Source organism: Triticum dicoccoides, chromosome 7A (genome assembly GCF_002162155.2).
Source record: "Triticum dicoccoides isolate Atlit2015 ecotype Zavitan chromosome 7A, WEW_v2.0, whole genome shotgun sequence".
Classification (NCBI taxonomy): domain Eukaryota; kingdom Viridiplantae; phylum Streptophyta; class Magnoliopsida; order Poales; family Poaceae; genus Triticum; species Triticum dicoccoides.
The window spans coordinates 105,694,288-105,713,792 of NC_041392.1; the positions used below are offsets into that span (position 1 = coordinate 105,694,288).

Below are 19,505 nucleotides of genomic sequence, written 5' to 3' on the forward strand. Positions count from 1 at the left end.
AAAATAAATAAATAAAAACAGCGGGATTCAACTACAAAACCGATGTCAGATTTTTTTACCATGGAAAAAATCAAATGTTTATTTATGGCAATTTGTATTTGCCGGGTAGCAAGTTTAGTTTGTAGGTATGACAAATCTGGTTCAGTTCATTTTTTTTGCCTGGAATTTGTCGTGCTTGTAAACATAATTTGTCATCCTCGCGCCAACATAATTTGTCATCCTCGCGCCAACATAGATTTGTCAGATTTTTAACAGTACCTCCTCTAGAAAAAGTTTTTAAACATTACTGAAACACAAACACCTTGATATCTTTTTTTTTTCAACTGACACCACGATATCTTTTTTTATTGACATTTACACCACCACGATATCTTTGTACTACTACTGTCACGGTATCGCCAAGTACGACCAAGACATTTACGACTAATCGCAGAGTCTTGATAAGTTTGCAGCAGGCACGTACGTACGAACTGTGGACTTTTAAACAGTATAAGACCGTGGCATATGCAACAGCAAATCAGCATGTGCGACCAGTTTAATTAGGACTATATTACTATTAAGTTCGGCAGGCAGCAGTAGGGATTCCATTATGTATTGGGCTCTGCTCGTACCACGGTAGACTAGAGTACGTAGGAAGTACCAGCTTCTGCGTCGAGCTTAATTGTCCTTCCGCTTGCTGCGAAGAGATTCCCATCTTAATTAGCCGGAGATTACGTGCGTAGCGTACGAGCGTGCAAGCCCCGTTCGGAAGATCCTTCTTAATTAGCGGGGGTACGTCCGATCGCTCCGCAGCGAGCAGGCGATTTATGAAAAGTTGTGATCTTTGCCTGGCGCTAGCTGATCAGCCTTTTGCTCTTCGAAAATGAATGTGGTGCATGATGATCTCTGAATCCAGTTTCCGATAGGTCTGTTCTTATAAACCGTCCAGAGTCCTTGCAGTGACACGGCCGTCCAAATCCAAATGGAATCTCCAGAGTTAAGGGCATTTTCTTCAATTTGCGGGACACAGAGTCAAGGGGTTAATTTAGTATTCTTTCTGTTCTCATTTCTAACTAGAGGCTAACGTGCGCTTCGCCACGCGGTTCTGCATTAATGGGATGTTTGTTTTTCGTCTAGCGGGTTTTTGTGGATGTTGTCTTATTTTGCTTTTATCAGCGTTGGTTTGAGTTTTGATGGTATTTTATTTGTTTGTATATAGTGATGGATTGGTGTTAGACGGTTTTTGCTCTGAGGGGAGAGTGGAATTGTTCACTGCGTGGTTGTGATGTTCTTACATGTTTCGGCTTCGGTATCTGTCGGTGATGTTTACTTTCTAATCATCTTAGAAGCTCCCATTCCACGTTAAAACCATGCACTCGTTGCTATAACTTCACATGGGTCGGCTCATGAAGCCCTCGCTCTCTCAACTTACAACCTGCTCCACTCACCCACTTATGAAAAGCCCGATATCCTTTTTTTATCTGAAAAAGTTTGTTAAATCAAAAGATGTTTACAGATTTTTTTAAAATCTTAAAATTTTATTTTTTTGTAAATTAATACAATTATGGTTTTTTAAATCATACATTTCAAAAAAATATTCATAATTTTGAATAAAGTTAGGAATTTTAAAATATACACAAACTAAAAAATATTCATAATTTATAAAGTTAGGGGATTTTAAAACATACACAAACTTATAAATATTCATGAACTTTGAATATAAACGCAAGATTAGTTTGACGTTTTCAGCCAAAGTGCAGCACCATATTGTGTTGAGCACAAAATAGCACTTGGTGAGCGGAGAGCACATTCAATCTACAATTCCCCATGACCACTCGACAGTAGTATATATTCTTCCAATGCAGTGATTCGGCTCCCAAGCATGGACAGTTATAAAATCAAAAGATATAGCAAAAAATTCAAAAAAAATTGTCATGCATGATGCTCAAGTGTGTGATGCCCGTGTCAAATTTGATGGTGTTTGGACATTTCAGTAGCCCTAAGTAAAAAACAAAATTCAGGCCTGTGAGGAAGTTTTAAAAGAGCTCCTCGGATATGATGTCTGAACACCACAAATTTTGCCCGAACATCACGCATTTGAGTATTTTGGCTGACAAAAAAATCAGTTTTTTTTGGATTTTTCAAGTCTTTTTTTGGATTTACTGTTCACATAGTAAATATTCGATATTCTTCTCTCTCTCTCTCTTGCATCATCATTTTGCATTTTTGCTTTTAATTCACGATGAATGATTAAAAAAAAGATCACCATGAGTGAAAAACAACCGTAGCAAGCAAGCTCCCCCAACTGCCATGGCATTGGAAGATTGTGGCCTGTGTGGGTCCGACGGCTCCTCTCGTAGTCTTGCATCATTTGCAAGCCTTATCAGTTGTCACTTGTCACCACTCCCACTCTGACTGACCCCTATAAATCAGCCACCAACAGTCCAAAACTTTGCTTTCCGTCGCCATCTCGCTCTGCACTGCTCGCCTCTTCCACCTCCCCAAACAACACCCTCCCCACCTCACCAAGCGTGCGTGCTGCTGCTGCTGCGGTGGTTTGGCTGCTTCCTCCTCCTCCTCCTTGTCATCTTCTCCCTTTGCTTGCCTGTGTTGCTTGGCGTGGCTGAGCTGAGCTGAGCTGAGAGCACGGGTAGGGCTTGCTTCCTCGCTTGGGCACCCGGAGTGTCACTGTCTGTCTCTGCGTTTCTTCTTTCCTCTGTCTCGCTTGGTCCTTTTGGCCTTTTGCTTTCCCAGCCTCTTCCCTTCCTCTATAGTGATGGAGGAGCTGCGGCGGGTTCGTTCCTGAAGGCCTCTCCTCCCATCTTGTCACCGCCGGTGTGCCGGAATCCAAATCCACCTAGAGTTTTTCCCTCTCTTGTTCCCGGAGTATTTTTCGGGTCCCCTAGCTTTCCCTTCTGTTGTGTTCAGGTGGTGTCCCCTTTCTTCTTACTCTTAATTAGCCGCCATTAGCTTCTCAGAGTTTTTGTCTTTAGGGTTAAATAGGAGTTGCTAGTTCACAAGCAGTTGTTAGGTTACTCTGAATTGGGACGATTTCGGATGCTTTTGGACGCCATGATGATGGAGGCCAGGAAGGGGTTAATGGAGAGGGACCAGTTCCCCGCCGGCATGCGGGTCCTCGCCGTCGACGATGACCCCGTGTGCCTCAAGGTTCTGGAGGTCCTCCTACGCCGCTGCCAGTATCATGGTCAGAGCCTGCTTGCACTTCATTGTGTGTATTTTTTTAAGAAACTTCATTCTGTTGCAAGTCATATTACCTGCAGCTAGTTAATTGTATTTTCACTTATCACTCATCTGATGTTACTTTATGCTGTTCCAGTCTTCCAGAGAGTTTGCGTTGGTAATTACTATTGCTTAAATGCTTCTGTGGTTGCAAGAGTTCCCACTTGCAGATTGGAGAGTGTAAAAACAATCTGCCATGTTCTGAAATGCATATCACAGACATAAATTTTACAGATGTTTTAACACTCTTGCAACGCAATGCGATATATCTTAGCTATTATGCATCCTCTGCTTTCAAGTTTCAACAATTGTAAATCTGATATAAGAGCACATGCTGTCTCTTTAACAGTGACAACCACCAACCAGGCTGCTACTGCACTGAGGCTGTTAAGGGAGAACAAGGACATGTTTGATCTGGTCATCAGCGACGTCCACATGCCCGACATGGACGGCTTCAAGCTCCTCGAGCTCGTGGGGCTCGAAATGGATCTCCCTGTCATCAGTAAGCCCACAACTTCCTTTATTGATTTTTTGGTACTTTGTTGTTGAGTAATGCATGTGTAAGAATATGGATGGATGCTAATGATATACCATTCAACTCGGCGTAGTGTTATCGGTGAACGGAGAGACAAAAACTGTACTGAAGGGGATAACTCATGGTGCCTGTGACTATCTCCTAAAACCAGTTCGCATCGAAGAGCTCCGGAACGTGTGGCAGCACGTTGTGAGGAGAAAATTCTGCAACCGTGAGCCGAACAATCTTGATTTCTGCAAAGAGATCAGTAGGGACTCGTACCACCGGCTCGGCCAGGCGACCTGTGACAGGTCGTCTGACCAAAGCAACAGGGCCAGCAAGAAGAGGAAGGAGCCGCACTGCGAGGAGGAAGATGAAGGCGAGGACAACGACGATGCCTCGGCGGCGTCGAAAAAGCCGAGGGTGGTGTGGTCAGTGGAGCTGCACCGGAAGTTCGTAGCTGCCGTCAACCAGCTCGGGATCGACAGTAAGAAAGAAAAAACACCTCCCAACGTTGCCTTTTGCTTTATGTTAAATGTTCTTGCAGGCTACAGCAAACCCATTTATGCTTGTGTCCTTCTCTCTCGCTGATTGTTGCAGAGGCTGTACCTAAAAGAATACTCGAGCTTATGAACGTGGAGAAGCTCACCAGGGAAAATGTTGCGAGTCATCTGCAGGTACGCCAGCACGGCATTTACTTCCATCACCACCTTTAGCTCTAGCTATTGGATTGTTATCTCTTCCATTCATGATTCATGAGCCTGTGATGCACAGAGAGAAAACTTTTGCAGAACTTTTGATAAAATTGTCTGCAAAGTGGCCTTGTTTTCCTGTGTTAAAATTAAGAGGGCTAACAAACAACCGTTAATTGCGGAGCAAAGTAGAGCAGAGCTTAATTTGGTATTATGGCTTGGAAACAAAACATAAATGGTATTTTGGTATACATACAACTGTTATATTTAGTATAGATACAACTGTTATTTGTGCTACCCTTTTTAACAAACTAGAGGAATACCCCGCGCGTTGCTGCGGGAATTTGTATAAAATAAATACTGCGCTGAAAAATAATCTAGCTAATGTCTTTACGGTTTTTCCTGTAGCATGGTAATTTTCTTATCAACATTTTAAAAATAAATAAATGTGTATCTCTCTGAGTAAGTCCAAACTGAAGCAAAATAAAACAAAATATGATGCATGCGATATTTTCTTTCATGGAGCATCGGAGTGTGAGTTGCATGCATCAAATTTCTTTTGGGTTATTAAAGCAAACCTTGCACGTTCTGCATGCATGCTTCGGTTACTGCATGCGCTTGGTGGAGGAGCTCTCAACCTGTAGATCCAATGGCTATTGTAGATAGATCTTGTATATCCAATGGCTAAATTAATTTGAGTGATGTGGCGCAAGGAGAAGGCAGAGAATTCTTTATAGTGGGGGCTAGCTATTTAGGTATAGTAGATATGTTAACATGCTCTGGTGTCCATTCAAAATGAGTTCAGCTGGTCTGGAGACAAAACATATGAAAGAAACATTCTGTTCAGCTATACTGAATCTTTCAGGAAACCTGAAAAAGGAGATATCTAATGTGAATAGCAGCTTGCTCATATTATTCCTCCCCACTAGTAGATCGGATCTGACATAAATTAGTATGTACTGCTGTACAAGTTTAATGCAGTATTTCGGTAGTACAGCTGTACAAGTTCAATGTAGCATTTTGGTATGTACTGCTGTACAAGTTTAGGCCCTGTTTGATAGAGTATTTTCTAAGTATTATGAGAATACTACAGTTTTTTAGATTACCATAATTTTTTTTACAACGAGCTGTTTGGTTGCCACTAAAAACTGTGATTTTAAGACTGTGGTATTTACCAAACCAAGGTTTGCTTAAAAAAAGACTTCTGGACCTCTTTTTTTTAAAACAGAGCAGCTGTAGAAAAAAGAGGGAAAGCATCGCTATCTTTTCCCTCGCTATTCGCATCAATTCCCCTTCGCTTCCATGTCATCGTTGCCACCGCCATGTTGTTGCTGGAGTTTTCTCCCTCAGCGGCAAAATTGTAGTAGGCATCGCATGGCTGTGGCATGTTTGTGCATGGTGCTGCAATAGATTGCAGCTGCCTGGATGCATGGATTTCTGCGTTCTTATGCATGATACAGCCAGCCAGCTAGAGCAGCGCTGCTCTTACGCCGGTCTGTTGCTGGATGCAATGCCAATGGCTAGCCAGCTAACATCTAGAAAACATGCTTGTATGCAGTGCTAACAGCTAGTCAGCTAATGTTACGTCATTGTACCAAACAGGTCCTCTGTATCACGAATACTTCAAAATACTCTGTTATGTCAAAACTGTAGTATTGTGTACCTACTGACTAAATTACTGTAGTTTTCAATACTTTAGTTTTTATAATACTTTGCTATCAAACAGGGCTAGTTTGGCTACATTGTTTCAGTTTTGTAAACCAGCTAGAAGGAAAAAAAAATAGAAGGAAGACACTGACACAGCCCAGTGGCTTATCTAGCCCAATGGGCCAGGGTAGGCCAGCTGTAAAATTGTTCATTGTCCACCCTCTAGATCCGCCCCTGCCGCCGTGTCCAGCTTACTACACTATGTTTACCTCAAAAAAAAACTAAACTATGTAAACCGTGCTGTACACCTTTTTTTTATATATTTTAAAAATAAAAATGCAAAAGCTATGAAAAGTTATTAACAAGCCTACATTAAAAGTTAAAAAAATTCGTCAGATGTTAATATATACTGTAGTGCTTTTATGTAGCAGTTCCGCAAGAATTTCGATGCCAAACCAGAGAGTGGTTATCTCTGATTATAGGTCTTATTTTCTAGAACTCTTATGATTATACTATATCTCATGCATGAAACATATGCGATTGTGATCTGCGATTCACTTTATATGTGCCAATGCAGAAGTACAGGCTATACCTCAGACGGCTAAGTGCTGTGGCATCACAACAAGCCAGCATTGCTGCTGCTTTTGGAGGCAGAGACCCCTTCTTGCACATGGGAGCATTTGAAGGACTTCATAGTTATCATCAACCCTTTGGCCCTTCTGCTGCTCCTCCATCTTTCAATCCGCATGGACTGCTGAGTGGTGCTGGTGCAACAACATTTGGGCTTCAGGACCTTGCTTCTCCCAAGGGAATTCACTGTGCTGGCAACAATGGCGAAGTAAGCTTACAAGGCAATAAACACGCAGACTTGACGCAAGGCTTGACCGCATCATCATTTGGGCAGCCCCGGCTCCAGCAGGAGTGGATCCATCAAGAAACCAATGATCTGTGCTCTGTCTTTTCTGGGGGTGCTCTGGCCAACACTATGCGTGGCACATTCCAGAGAATTACAAGCAGTTCACTGCCACCAGAAGATCTTTTGGAGTGCACTCCACATATCAAAGTTGGAGCCCATCCATCAGTAGGAATACAAAATGCAAGTTCAGGATTGCTTGAAAGGTCTCAGCAGGGTGCTCTTCCAGTTGGTGATGGATTTTCTGTCGACAAGTTACCGTTGCACATCTCGTTCGATGGTGCTATCGCGACAAAGCTGGATGCTAGCTTTGTCACTGAAGAACAAGGGATGGACCAAAAGGGGATATTTTCAGAAAGAATGACTGTTGGTGTTTGCCCTTCTGAGAGCCTCATAGCAGCCAGCAGCGGCAGATGTGGAGCTAGTTCTTCTGGTAGTACAAGGCTGCTCCCTCCTCATGATACCGACAGACATTCGAAATACCTCCAGTTTGGAGTTGCAAGCAACTCTAGACATAGAATGGATGGTGGAATGAGACAAGACCAAAGACTGAACAATGGTGATTTTAGCTACGATGGTGGTGCCATTGTGCCTGAACAGACTGATGTGTATGATTTGGGAATTTCAAAGCTGCAGGGTCAGGGTGCGTTAAATTCTAGCAGCTGCAACTTTGATGGCCTTCTCAATTCCATAGTAAAAGTGGTAAGAACCTATAATATGCTTGAACTTTTATCGCTTTTTCCGCTCAAAATTTCACTATTTCTGTTAGTCCATCTTTCCTTTCAAATCATTTGTACGGAACTAAGCCCAGTAACCTAGTAGTACAATCCTAGAATCTCAATGGTGATTTTTCTGAACCCATTTTCTGATTTCAACACAGGAGAACCGACATGTCATGACGATACTCCCCCTCTAGCAACCTCCACAGACCTGGGCAAGCCATATCCGACCTGCCAAGAGAGCCTAGCCTACGGGGGATGCCTCAGGAGGATAGATGATCGCCTTCGGAGCCAACGACCAGACCATATATCTGAACGGAGCCGTCGTGCCTAGTGTGAAAGCCCGCGGAAGGAAGAAGGGTGGACACGATCTGGGCCGGCCGGTCCCGGTCCGAGCCATCGTTTGGATCGGCCGGCTGCGGTCCGAACCAGACCGGACCGAGATCATGAAGGTCCTGATTTCAGAGACTGGACCGGCGGCGGCCAAGCCCGGGCCGGACCGAGCGGACCGGCCAACGACCATCGGCAAGGTGTGCGACGTGCGCGGGTGCTGTAGCAAGGTGGGCGACATGTGAGAGAGCCGGCGGCAAGGTGGGACTCGGCGATGTGTGCGCGTTTGTTATCCATGATGAGCCTGCACATATGTTCATTAGCAGTTTTTCGTATTGCATGCAAGTAATGTAGAGCGTGTATGAGGCCACGATTTTCTGTTTGCGGGCCTTGCCGGGATTAGAGGATCAAACCTGGCGTGGAGTTCTTCCTTAAATGGCGCCATGATTTTCGGATCAAATCGTGTTTTCCTCCTATATTTGGTTTCCTGCTCGACTGAATAAAAGAAAACTGCAACGTGGGGTGATGGCCCATGATTATAGGAAGTAGGCGCTATTATATCTACTCCTTGTCTTTCAAAAAATACTTTGCCTGATTAGTCGGACTAATGTCGGAGTCCCACGCGGAATTGTCTGGAAACCCAGCGGTCCGAAGCTCGTCTCCTTCGTCGGACTGATGTCGCCGCGTGGCACTACTCCGGCGGGCTGCATAGTGCCTAGCCCGACTATTTAAGACGAACGCCAGCACCGAAACCCTACCCCTCCACACTTTTCTCTGCCCGTACGTCGCAGCCGCCGCTTTCCACTCCCTGTCCGCCATCACTAGTAGGCATGCCCCCACACCGTTGGATAAGGGACTACCCATTTCTAACGCCAGAGCGCCGGCTGTAGCTCCTTGAGCAGATCCGGGCAAGGCACGAAGCCTGGATCACTGAGAGACTACCTTCGGATGCAGTGGATCCAAAGGAGTTAGAGTAGGAGGAGGATGCTGAGAGGAGGATCTGGGAGACGCCAAGGGCACGGATTTGCAGGTGGAGCAGCAAGCCATCATCGATTCGTTCCGCTCGGAGTCAGATGCGGAGGCCAGACGCTGTCGCCCATAGGAGATGAAGGTGCAGCACGCTGTGGAGGAGGAGTAGATGCTCGCCTACATGGATGAGGTCGAGCAGGAGAAGATGAGCTGGAGCCCTCCTACATGCCCGACACCGACTTCGTGGACATCCCTGACGACGAAGATTAGCTAGGGTAGTATGTAGTATGTAGTTTTTTTTTGACATGCATTGTATGGATCTAGAGGTTAAAATATAAAAGACTCAGATGCAGAGTACCTAATTTAAGGTATGGTCAGTCACTGGCCATGAACGCGTCCAATCATATCGGCGGGTGTCTGAGGAATCGGATTTGTAAAGTCCGAATGTGAATGCTCTGAGTCCGCGCTCGACGATCCCGCATTTGGCAAACGGCATCCTGCCTAGATTGTCCTGTCGTGTCGCCCCGACGACCCTCGAAACCAGCGCCGCGTAGCTGGCGCCTGGCTGCCGCTGCGGCCTGCATGCCGCAGTCACAGTGCAATAACGTGCGTACGAGCTGGCTGGTCCCATACATATCACCTTGTTGGCAGGTCAGGAGGATCCGAGCAAATTGCTCCCAAGTTATTACGAGAAGTCAGGTAGTGGGTGCATACATACCCCGGCTCCCAAGGTAAAAACATCCGTCTGTACTGTATCAATGATCAGACGAATGCAGTGTATCCCGTCTACTGCGGCACGTATGGAGCATCTGCGGGCAGGGAGTAAATTGCACAGAAGTATCATAATTGGGGCATTGGAAGCAGATTGGTATCAAGTTTGGTAATTTTTACATGTCAGTACCAAGTCTGGGGCTATACGTTACAAAAAGGTCTAAATCGCGTATAAACGCGTATTGACAGTGTATCTGACCGGCGGGGCCCGCCTGTCAGCTGCCGACGTGGCATTTTTTTTGCAGAAAACCCCCGCACGGCGGCGCCCGGTCTGGATCGAGGGGAGGATCCCCTCGAGCCCGAGCTCCTCTCGCATCACCGCCGCCCCCGCTCGCGCCGGAGCTGCCCCTGCTCGCGCCGCCGCGGCCTCTAGTCGCGCCACCGCGGCCTCTGCTCGCGGCCCAAGATCGGCGACAGGGCGACGAGCGACGTGGTGGTGCGACTGCGGATGCCGGACTCGGGCCGGGACGAATGGCTCTACTGCCACTCCGGCGTGCTCGCCGCCAGGAGCGGCTACTTCGCCGACCGCCTCTCCGACGCCTGGCCGACGTGCCAGATCCTGCTTGAGGCCGCCGACCCCGTCTCCCGCTTCGGATTCAGCGGCGCGCTCGCCCTGCTCGAGGCCGCCGCGCACCTCGGCTGCGCCCGCACCGCCGCCGCCTGCGCCGACTACCTCGAGTCCGCCCCCTGGGATGAGGCCGACGAGGAGGAGATCCTCGCCGCCAGCCACACGCTCGCCTTCTTGCTGCCGGGATACCCGTGCATGCCGCCTCCACGGGACGCGGCTCCCTTGCCACTCGGCGTCCCGCTGGTGAGCCCACCGTCGAGCAGCCGCTCCGGCCGTGCCGAGGCGCTCGGGCTCACGAGTCCTCCCTGGTGACTCATTCGAGGACGAGCGCGGCGGGATCTCTTCTCGCCGTCGGTGATGCGGCCGGTCGGCCAGCGCTGGGGTCTCCGCCGTGCTCTCCTCCCCTCGATCCAGATCGAGCGCCGCCGCGCGTGAGGACGAAGGAGGTGCGGGGGGTTTTCTGCAAAAAAAAAATGCCACGTCGGCAGCTGACAGGCGGGCCCCGCCGGTCAGATACACTGTCAATACGCGTTTATACGCGATTTAGACCTTTTTGTAACGTATAGCCCCAGACTTGATACTGACATGTAAAAATTACCAAACTTGGTACCAATCTGCTTCCAATGTCCCAATTGTGGTACTTCTGTGCAATTTACTCGCGGGTAGAAGCGGGAAGGGCGGGGTGAAAAACCACGCTGAAAGCGCCTGTATACGCGCGCGCTGCCTACTACCAGGTGTAAATGGTGGCAAGATCTCCGGTGGAGATCGCATGGTCCTCTGGATCCGATGCATATGGCGCCCGTCATCCTGCCGCCGCCATGAATGCCGGCGCAGGTAGGGCAGCCAAGGTCGTCCGAGGGGCCGATGCCGGCCGCCATTACGTACCATTCTTCGCGTCATCCATGATGTCATGTCACATCTCAATGTAGTAGGTAGAGTACGTGCACGACCGCTGCTTCATGTCGCTCCCCCAATGTCTCGTAGGAGGACACAAGTACGTGCCATAACGATGCATGCACGCCGTACGTACTGATGACATCGTTACCGTGTGCTACTTCTTTCTTACTGTACTGAAACCCTGGGCAGTGTCCAACACTTTTGAAATCCATGCATGACCAACGCTCGCTCCGTTGTATACTTGGATTCATACATCAAGAGCTTTTCTCATCATTGTGTTTTTCTGCAGGATTATCACCGTTGTTTTACAAGTACCAAAAAAGAGTACCCAATTAACAAGCAGTGCATGGACATAGTCACATAGAGAGCGAATGCTCACCCTGCCAACGATGGGAGGAAGACCAAACGGCAGGATGCCGACTTGATGATGACAATGATGAAGACTGGGGGCGGATGGGTAATATTGCAACGTTCGGCTGTTGAAGTGTTAGAGAAAAGTATTCTACACTGTGATCACACAACTTGTTCTCATATGTGTTGTTTGGTCACACAAGTTCAAAATTGAAATGACCTAGTCACATGACTGCAAAGCGAGCACACGAGGTCACGTATTATGCTATTGCTTTGCCAAGTTATGTGGCCAAACGCACCATAATATTTAGCTTGTGTGATCAAAGTACTCGCAACACAAGTTGCGTGCGGCTGTTAGTGCAATAAACTCTTAATAAGAGAAAGAAAGGAGAAGGGGAAGGAGGTGGCTTCAGTGAGTCGATCTGGAAGACGTGGAAAGAATGGATAGGTGGAGTGGCGGCGACACCGCTCAAGAGGAGGAAGACCAAGCTGCTTTGAAGAAATGTGTACGACCTGCGGCGGCAGTGGCGGATCCACAGTTGGTCATGGGTGTACATGTGAGTAAGAATTTCTAAAATATTATGTACCATTAATGAAGATGTGGGGTAATAAACCCTACACAAAAAAACCGTTGCACCACAAAACATCTCGAAAAACATAGTCAATACTTGAGCAACATGCCAATTTTCTGCAGCGATTAGTTGTGTTTCATAATATGCGTTAACAAAATCCCACGAAAGTATCTTTGTCCAGGAGAAGTGACTTAATCATCATAAACAAAGTTGAGTCACTTATTTTGAAACGGAGGGAATACTTACTAGATGACCCGTTGCACCTTTGACGCAAACACCAATTGAAGTGAAGAAGCCAAGAAACTTATGAACAACATATTTTATGAATGATCCACAAAGGGAAAAATAATAAATGCAACTGATAATTTAGGTGAACTATTTGAAGAATATTTTTGTGAATTGTCTGCAAGTCATTTTTTATTTCATATTATGTCTATATTTGCCAGCAATTCTTGGTTGTCTCTCTATACTCGGCCCGCATTGATCGTGGAATCCCCCTTTGACTTCTCAATAGAGCGTCCGACTCCCAACAATCCCCTCACCCCCACACGGCACGACTATGTCCGGGGCATCCGAGAATGACATGTTGAAATCTGATCATAAATAACAATGACCATGACATCAGGTGAGAACCAAATATTGCCATTCCGACCAAGGTAACACCAAACCAGACGAACTCAGCAAAAGGACCCTCACCCAAACAGACCGCGAACCAACCTCCTCAATGACTTCCTAGCCTTCCACCGACAACACCAAAAGTGGTCGGAACCCAGTATTGTAAGCAAGGACCCCCACCATCATGACGACAGATCAGGAGATGTGCCCGACATAATCCAAGCCGGCACGTGCCAACAGTCGAATAAGGCTCCAAGGTACTTCACATGGCTCCTAGTTTGATACAAGTGATGAATACGAAAATAATGAATAAAACCCGAGCTATTCAACACTTGCTAAAATTGCTACTGAGCAACAACTTGTTATGGAAATGATTAAAAAATTAATTGATAAGACTAAAGATCTATTTGTCGAGGAAATGGAACTAAATCAAACTTTTACTAATGAATTTCGAATTCTTCATTCAATGTTTGACAAACTCTCCAGTCATCATGATGCCGTGTCAGCTGATCCTGAATGGCCCACTTATGATTTCTGTTAGGACCGAGAGTATATCGACCAGAGGGGGGGGGGCTGAATGGGAGATTAAAATTTTCTTTCGAAAGCTTTGAACCTAATCCCACTCATAGCAGCGGGACAGAGTAACGAAGGAAATGGACTAAATCAATCTTCTTCGTCATAGGCATATATATATATATGCATTGATGAAAGCATTGACAACAGTACGAGCTTGATAAATCACAGGTTTAACTAAGATGCGAGTAATGCAACATGCAAACAGATGTAGTAGAATGAGACACAACATGGTATGTACTGATACAAAAACTATGGACAGATATCTCAAGTGAATATGAGAGATAGGGTGGTACCGAGTGAAAACAGGTGAAGACAATGAAACAGGGTGATCACAAAGTCACAAGATGGTATCAGACAGAAAGAAATGATCGAGTAATCTATCGGCACAGGGCATGAACAATAACTATTGAAGGAAATGTAGTAGAGTAAATTGAACCAGTGGTGCTCAATGGCGACGAGATTTGGTAGACCAGTTCACCCTTCTGCCAAAGGGTTACGTCTGGTCGGAGGGGCTGTGACTTAACACGGAAGATAATCTCTTTTCACCTTATTATCCTTCAACGCAGAGCTGATCAGACTCACGTTGATTTCACTCGTGTTAGATCCTTATCGGTGATCTCCAAGCCTTCAGTCGACCTTCGCGAACCACAGTCACTCTTGGTTGCTGAAGATCAGGCTTGGTAAAGACAACAACTCTTCAACACTCAAAGCCGAAACCTACCCGTCTAAAGAGTGCGCAACTCTCAAGAGTAACAGGTACAAGAATTCTCACTCAGAACTACTGTGATGCTAAATCACTGTCTATGCTTGGGCTCTTGGTTTTTCTCTCGGTGGATCTTAAACTCAGATCACTCGGAGAGGGGTTGCTTAAATCAATCTTCTCAGAAATCTCAAGCGAAGCAGCCAACGGAAAAAGTTGGAGCGGGGTGGCTATTTATAGCCGCAGCCTTCCCTGATGGGAAAAGACCAAATTAGACATCGGGTTCAGCCAATGGCCAAACGACACGATTCCAATGGTCGGATCTGAGCACAATGGTAACATTTTTTGCGGAGCAAGAAATGCTAACTCCTCGGTCTGAGGCAAATCTCTCGCAGCAAAGAAGATCACAGTCTCTTGCAGGCAAGTATTTGCTCGGGGCACAAAGATATTTCCCTCTCATCTTTCATAGGTTATAGCTAAGCATCACAATAGATCTAAGCATCGAGAATCTATACTCCTCTTAATAGTACAGAGGTCCTATGACTTGAAAGAATGAAAGAAGAGCAACCAAATGAATACTACGTCTTCACTTTGTCTTCGACTTCCATTGCTGCAGTGAATTTCTTCGGATGACAGTACCAAATCAACAACTTTGCTTCAGTAGTAAAGCTTAGAGGGGTCGATTTCTTCACATCAATCTTCTCGACTCTATTCCTTCAACAAATATAGCTCGTTCTTCTCTGCAACGCAGATATACTTCGGTGAAGTTCCTCGAACTCAGCACTGAAGACATCATTCTCTTTGGTCGTTTATGAACTCTTTCTCTCTGTATGCACTAGCAAACAAATTAGTCCATACATGTTTTTGTCAACAATCTCCAAAACACAAGGTAGGCAGATATTGTGTGACGCCCCCGATTCAATCGTACACTAATCATACACGCAAATGTGTACGATCAAGATCAGGGACTCACGGGAAGATATCACAACACAACTCTACAAATAAAATAAGTCATACAAGCATCATATTACAAGCCAGGGGCCTCGAGGGCTCGAATACAAGAGCTCGATCATAGACGAGTCAGCGGAAGCAACAATATCTGAGTACAGACATAAGTTAAACAAGTTTGCCTTAAGAAGGCTAACACAAACTGGGATACAAATCGAAAGAGGCGCATGCCTCCTGCCTGGGATCCTCCTAAACTACTCCTGGTCGTCATCTGCGGCCTGCACGTAGTAGTAGGCACCTCCTGTGTAGTAGGAGTCGTCGTCGACGGTGGCATCTGGCTCCTGGACTCCATCGTCTGGTTGCAACAATCGGGTATAGGAAAGGGGGAAAAGGGGGAGCAAAGCAACCGTGAGTACTTATCCAAAGTACTCGCAAGCAAGGAGCTACACTACATATGTATGCATTGGTATCAAATGGAAAAGGGGTTTTATATGTGGACTAAACTGCAGAATGCCAGAATAAGAGGGGGATAGCTAGTCCTATCGAAGACTACGCTTCTGGTAACCTCCATCTTGCAGCAGAAGAAGAGAGTAAAAGGTAAGTTCACCAAGTAACATCGCATAGCATAATCCTAACCGATGATCCTCCCCTCGTCGCCCTGTGAGAGAGCGATCACCAGTTGTATCTGGCACTTGGCAGGGTGTGTTTTATTAAGTATCCGGTTCTAGTTGTCATAAGGTCAAGGTACAACTCCAAGTCGTCCTGTTACCGAAGATCACGGCTATTCAAATAGATTAACTTCCCTGCAGGTGTGCACCACATTTCCCAACACACTCGATCCCCTTTGTCTGAACACACTTTTCTGGGTCATGCTCGGCCTCGGAAGATCAACACGTCGCAGCCCTACCTAGGCACAACAGAGAGGTCAGCATGCCGGTCTAAATCCTATGGCGCAGGGGTCCGGGCCCATCGCCCACTGCACACCTGCACGTTGCGAACGCGGCCGGCGAGCAGACCTAGCCTCCCTTATACAAGAGCAGGCATTCCAGTCCAACCCGGCGCGCGTGATGTCTACTACCCAACCTTCTTCTTGTAGACGTTGTTGGGCCTCCAAGTGCAGAGGTTTGTAGGACAGTAGCAAATTTCCCTCAAGTGGATGACCTAAGGTTTATCAATCCGTAGGAGGTGTAGGATGAAGATGGTCTCTCTCAAGCAACCCTGCAACCAAATAACAAAGAGTCTCTTGTGTCCCCAACACACCCAATACAATGGTAAATTGTATAGGTGCACTAGTTCAGCGAAGAGATGGTGATACAAGTGCAATATGCATGGTAGATAAAGGTATTTGTAATCTGAAAACATAAAAACAGCAAGGTAACTAATGATAAAAGTGAGTGTAAACGGTAGTGCAATGCGTTGAAACAAGGCCTAGGGTTCATACTTTCGCCAGTGTAAGTTCCCTCAACAATAATATCATAATTGGATCACATAACTATCCCTCAACATGCAACAAAGAGTCACTCCAAAGTCACTAATAGCGGAGAACGAACGAAGAGATTATGGTAGGGTACGAAACCACCTCAAAGTTATTCTTTCCAATCAATCCATTGGGCTATTCCTATAAGTGTCACAAACAGCCCTAGAGTTCGTACTAGAATAACACCTTAAGACACAAATCAACCAAAACCCTAATGTCACCTAGATACTCCAATGTCACCTCAAGTATCCGTGGGTATGATTATACGATATGCATCACATAATCTCAGATTCATCTATTCAACCAACACAAAGGACCTCAAAGAGTGCCCCAAAGTTTCTACCGGAGAATCACGACGAAAACGTGCGCCAACCCCTATGCATAGGTTGATGGGCGGAACCCGCAAGTTGATCACCAAAACATACATCAAGTGAATCACGTGATATCCCATTGTCACCACAGATATCCACAGCAAGACATACATCAAGTGTTCTCAAATCTTTAAAGACTCAATCCGATAAGATTACTTCAAAGGGGAAACTCAATTCATTACAAGAGAGTAGAGGGGGAATAAACATCATAGGGTCCAAATATAATAGCAAAGCTCGTGATACATCAAGATCGTATCATCTCAAGAACATGAGAGAGAGAGAGAGAGAGAGAGATCAAACACATAGCTACTGGTACATACCCTCAGCCCCGAGGGAGAACTACTCCCTCCTCGTCATGGAGAGCACCGGGATGATGAAGATGGCCACCGGAGAAGGATTGCCCCTTCCAGCAGGGTGCCAGAACGGGTCTAGATTGGTTTTCGGTGGCTACGGAGGCTTCTGGCAGCAGAACTCCCGATCTATTGTGCTCCCCGATGTTTTTAGGGTATATGGAGATATATAGGCGGAAGAAGTACGTCAGGGGGGCCACGAGGGGCCCACGAGGGTGGAGGGCGCGCCCAGGGGGGTGGGCGCGCCCCCTGCCTCGTGGCCTCCTCGCAGGTCCCCTGACGTGCACTCCAAGTCTTCTGGGCTTCTTTCCTTCGAAAAATGAGTTCCGTGAAGTTTCAGGTCAATTGGACTCCGTTTGATTTTCCTTTTCTTCGAAACCCTAAAACAGGGTAAAAACAGAAATCGGCATTGGGCTCTGGGTTAATAGGTTAGTCCCAAAAATGATATAAAAGTGTATCATAAAGCCCATAAACATTCAAAACAGTAGATAATATATCATGGATCAATCAAAAATTATAGATACGTTGGAGACGTATCAGCATCCCCAAGCTTAATTCCTGCTCGTTCTCGAGTAGGTAAATGATAAAAGAAAGAATTTTTGATGTGGAATGCTAGTTGGCATAATTTCAATGTAATTCTTCTTAATTGTGGTATGAATATTCAGATCCGAAAGATTCAAGACAAAAGTTCATATTGACATAAAAATGATAATACTTCAAGCATACTAACTAAGCAATCATGTCTTCTCAAAATAACATGGCCAAAGAAAGTTCATCCCTACAAAATTATATAGTTTAGTCATGTTTCATTTTCATCACACAAGAATGCTCTCATCATGCACAACCCCGATGACAAGCCAAGCAATTGTTTCATACTTTAGTAATCTCAATCCTATAAACTTTCACGCAATATATGAGCGCGAGCCATGGACGAGGTGGAATAGAATATAATGAGGGGGGTTATGTGGAGGAGAAAAAAAAGGAGAAAGTCTCACATCAACGAGGCAAATCAATGGGCTATGGAGATGCCCACCGATTGATGTTAATGCAAGGAGTAGGGATTGCCATGCAACGAATGCACTAGAGCTATAAATGTATGAAAGCTCAACAAAAGAAACTAGTGGGTGTGCATCCAACTTGCTTGCTCACGAAGACCTAGGGCACTTGAGGAGGCCCATTGTTGGAATATACAAGCCAAGTTCTATAATGAAAAATTTCCACTAGTATATGAAAGTGATAACATGAGAGACTCCCTACTATGAAGATCATGGTGCTACTTTGAAGCACAAGTGTGGTAAAAGGATAGTAACATTGTCCCTTCTCTCTTTTTCTCTCATTTTTTGGGCCTTTTCTTTTTTGGCCTTTTTTTGGGCCTTCTCTTTTTTATGGCCTTTCTCCTTCTTTATATTCCTCACTTGGGACAATGCTCTAATAATGATGATCATCACACTTCTATTTATTTACAACTCAATGATTACAACTCGATACTAGAACAAAGATGACTCTATATGAATGCCTCCGGCGGTGTACCGGGATATGCAATGAACCAAGAGTGACATGTATGAAAGAATTATGAACGGTGGCTTTGCCACAAATACTATGTCAACTACATGATCATGCTAAGCAATATGACAATGATGAATATCTCATGATGGACGGGATGATGGAAAGTTGCATGGCAATATATCTCGGAATGGCTATGAAAATGCCATAATAGGTAGGTATGGTGGCTGTTTTGAGGAAGATATAAGGAGGTTTATGTGTGAAAGAGCGTATCATATCACGGGGTTTGGATGCACCGGCGAAGTTTGCGCCAACTCTCAATGTGAGAAAGGGCAATGCACGGTACCGAAGAGGCTAGCAAGGATGGAAGGGTGAGAGTGTGTATAATCCATGGACTCAACATTAGTCATAAAGAACTCACATACTTATTGCAAAAATCTACAAGTCATCAAAAACCTCAGCACTACGCACATGCTCCTAGGGGGATAGATTGGTAGGAAAAGACCATCGCTTGTCCCCGACCGCCACTCATAAGGAAGACACTCAAATAACACCTCATGTTTCAAATTTGTTACACAATGTTTACCATACGTGCATGCTATGGGACTTGCAGACTTCAACGCAAGTATTTCTCAATTTCACAACTACTCAACTAGCACGACTTTTATATTATTACCTCCATATATCAAAACAATCATCAAACATCAAACTTCTCTTAGTATTCAACACACTCATAAGAAAGTTTTATTATTAATCTTGCATACCAAGCATATTAGGATTTTAAGCAAATTACCATGCTATTA

The 19,505-nt window shown here is 45.5% G+C and overlaps 1 protein-coding gene across 1 annotated transcript; it reads left to right on the plus strand.

Moving 5' to 3' along the window:
• The first annotated feature begins 2,442 nt into the window (after positions 1 to 2,442).
• Positions 2,443 to 8,575, plus strand: LOC119331231 (two-component response regulator ORR22-like). Its single transcript, XM_037604406.1, has 6 exons — positions 2,443 to 3,184; positions 3,569 to 3,721; positions 3,828 to 4,220; positions 4,334 to 4,410; positions 6,650 to 7,687; positions 7,866 to 8,575. Exons 1-6 carry the CDS (start codon positions 3,037 to 3,039, stop codon positions 7,899 to 7,901), a joined length of 1,845 nt encoding a protein of 614 aa, XP_037460303.1. The 5' UTR covers positions 2,443 to 3,036; the 3' UTR covers positions 7,902 to 8,575.
• The last annotated feature ends 10,930 nt before the right edge of the window (positions 8,576 to 19,505 follow it).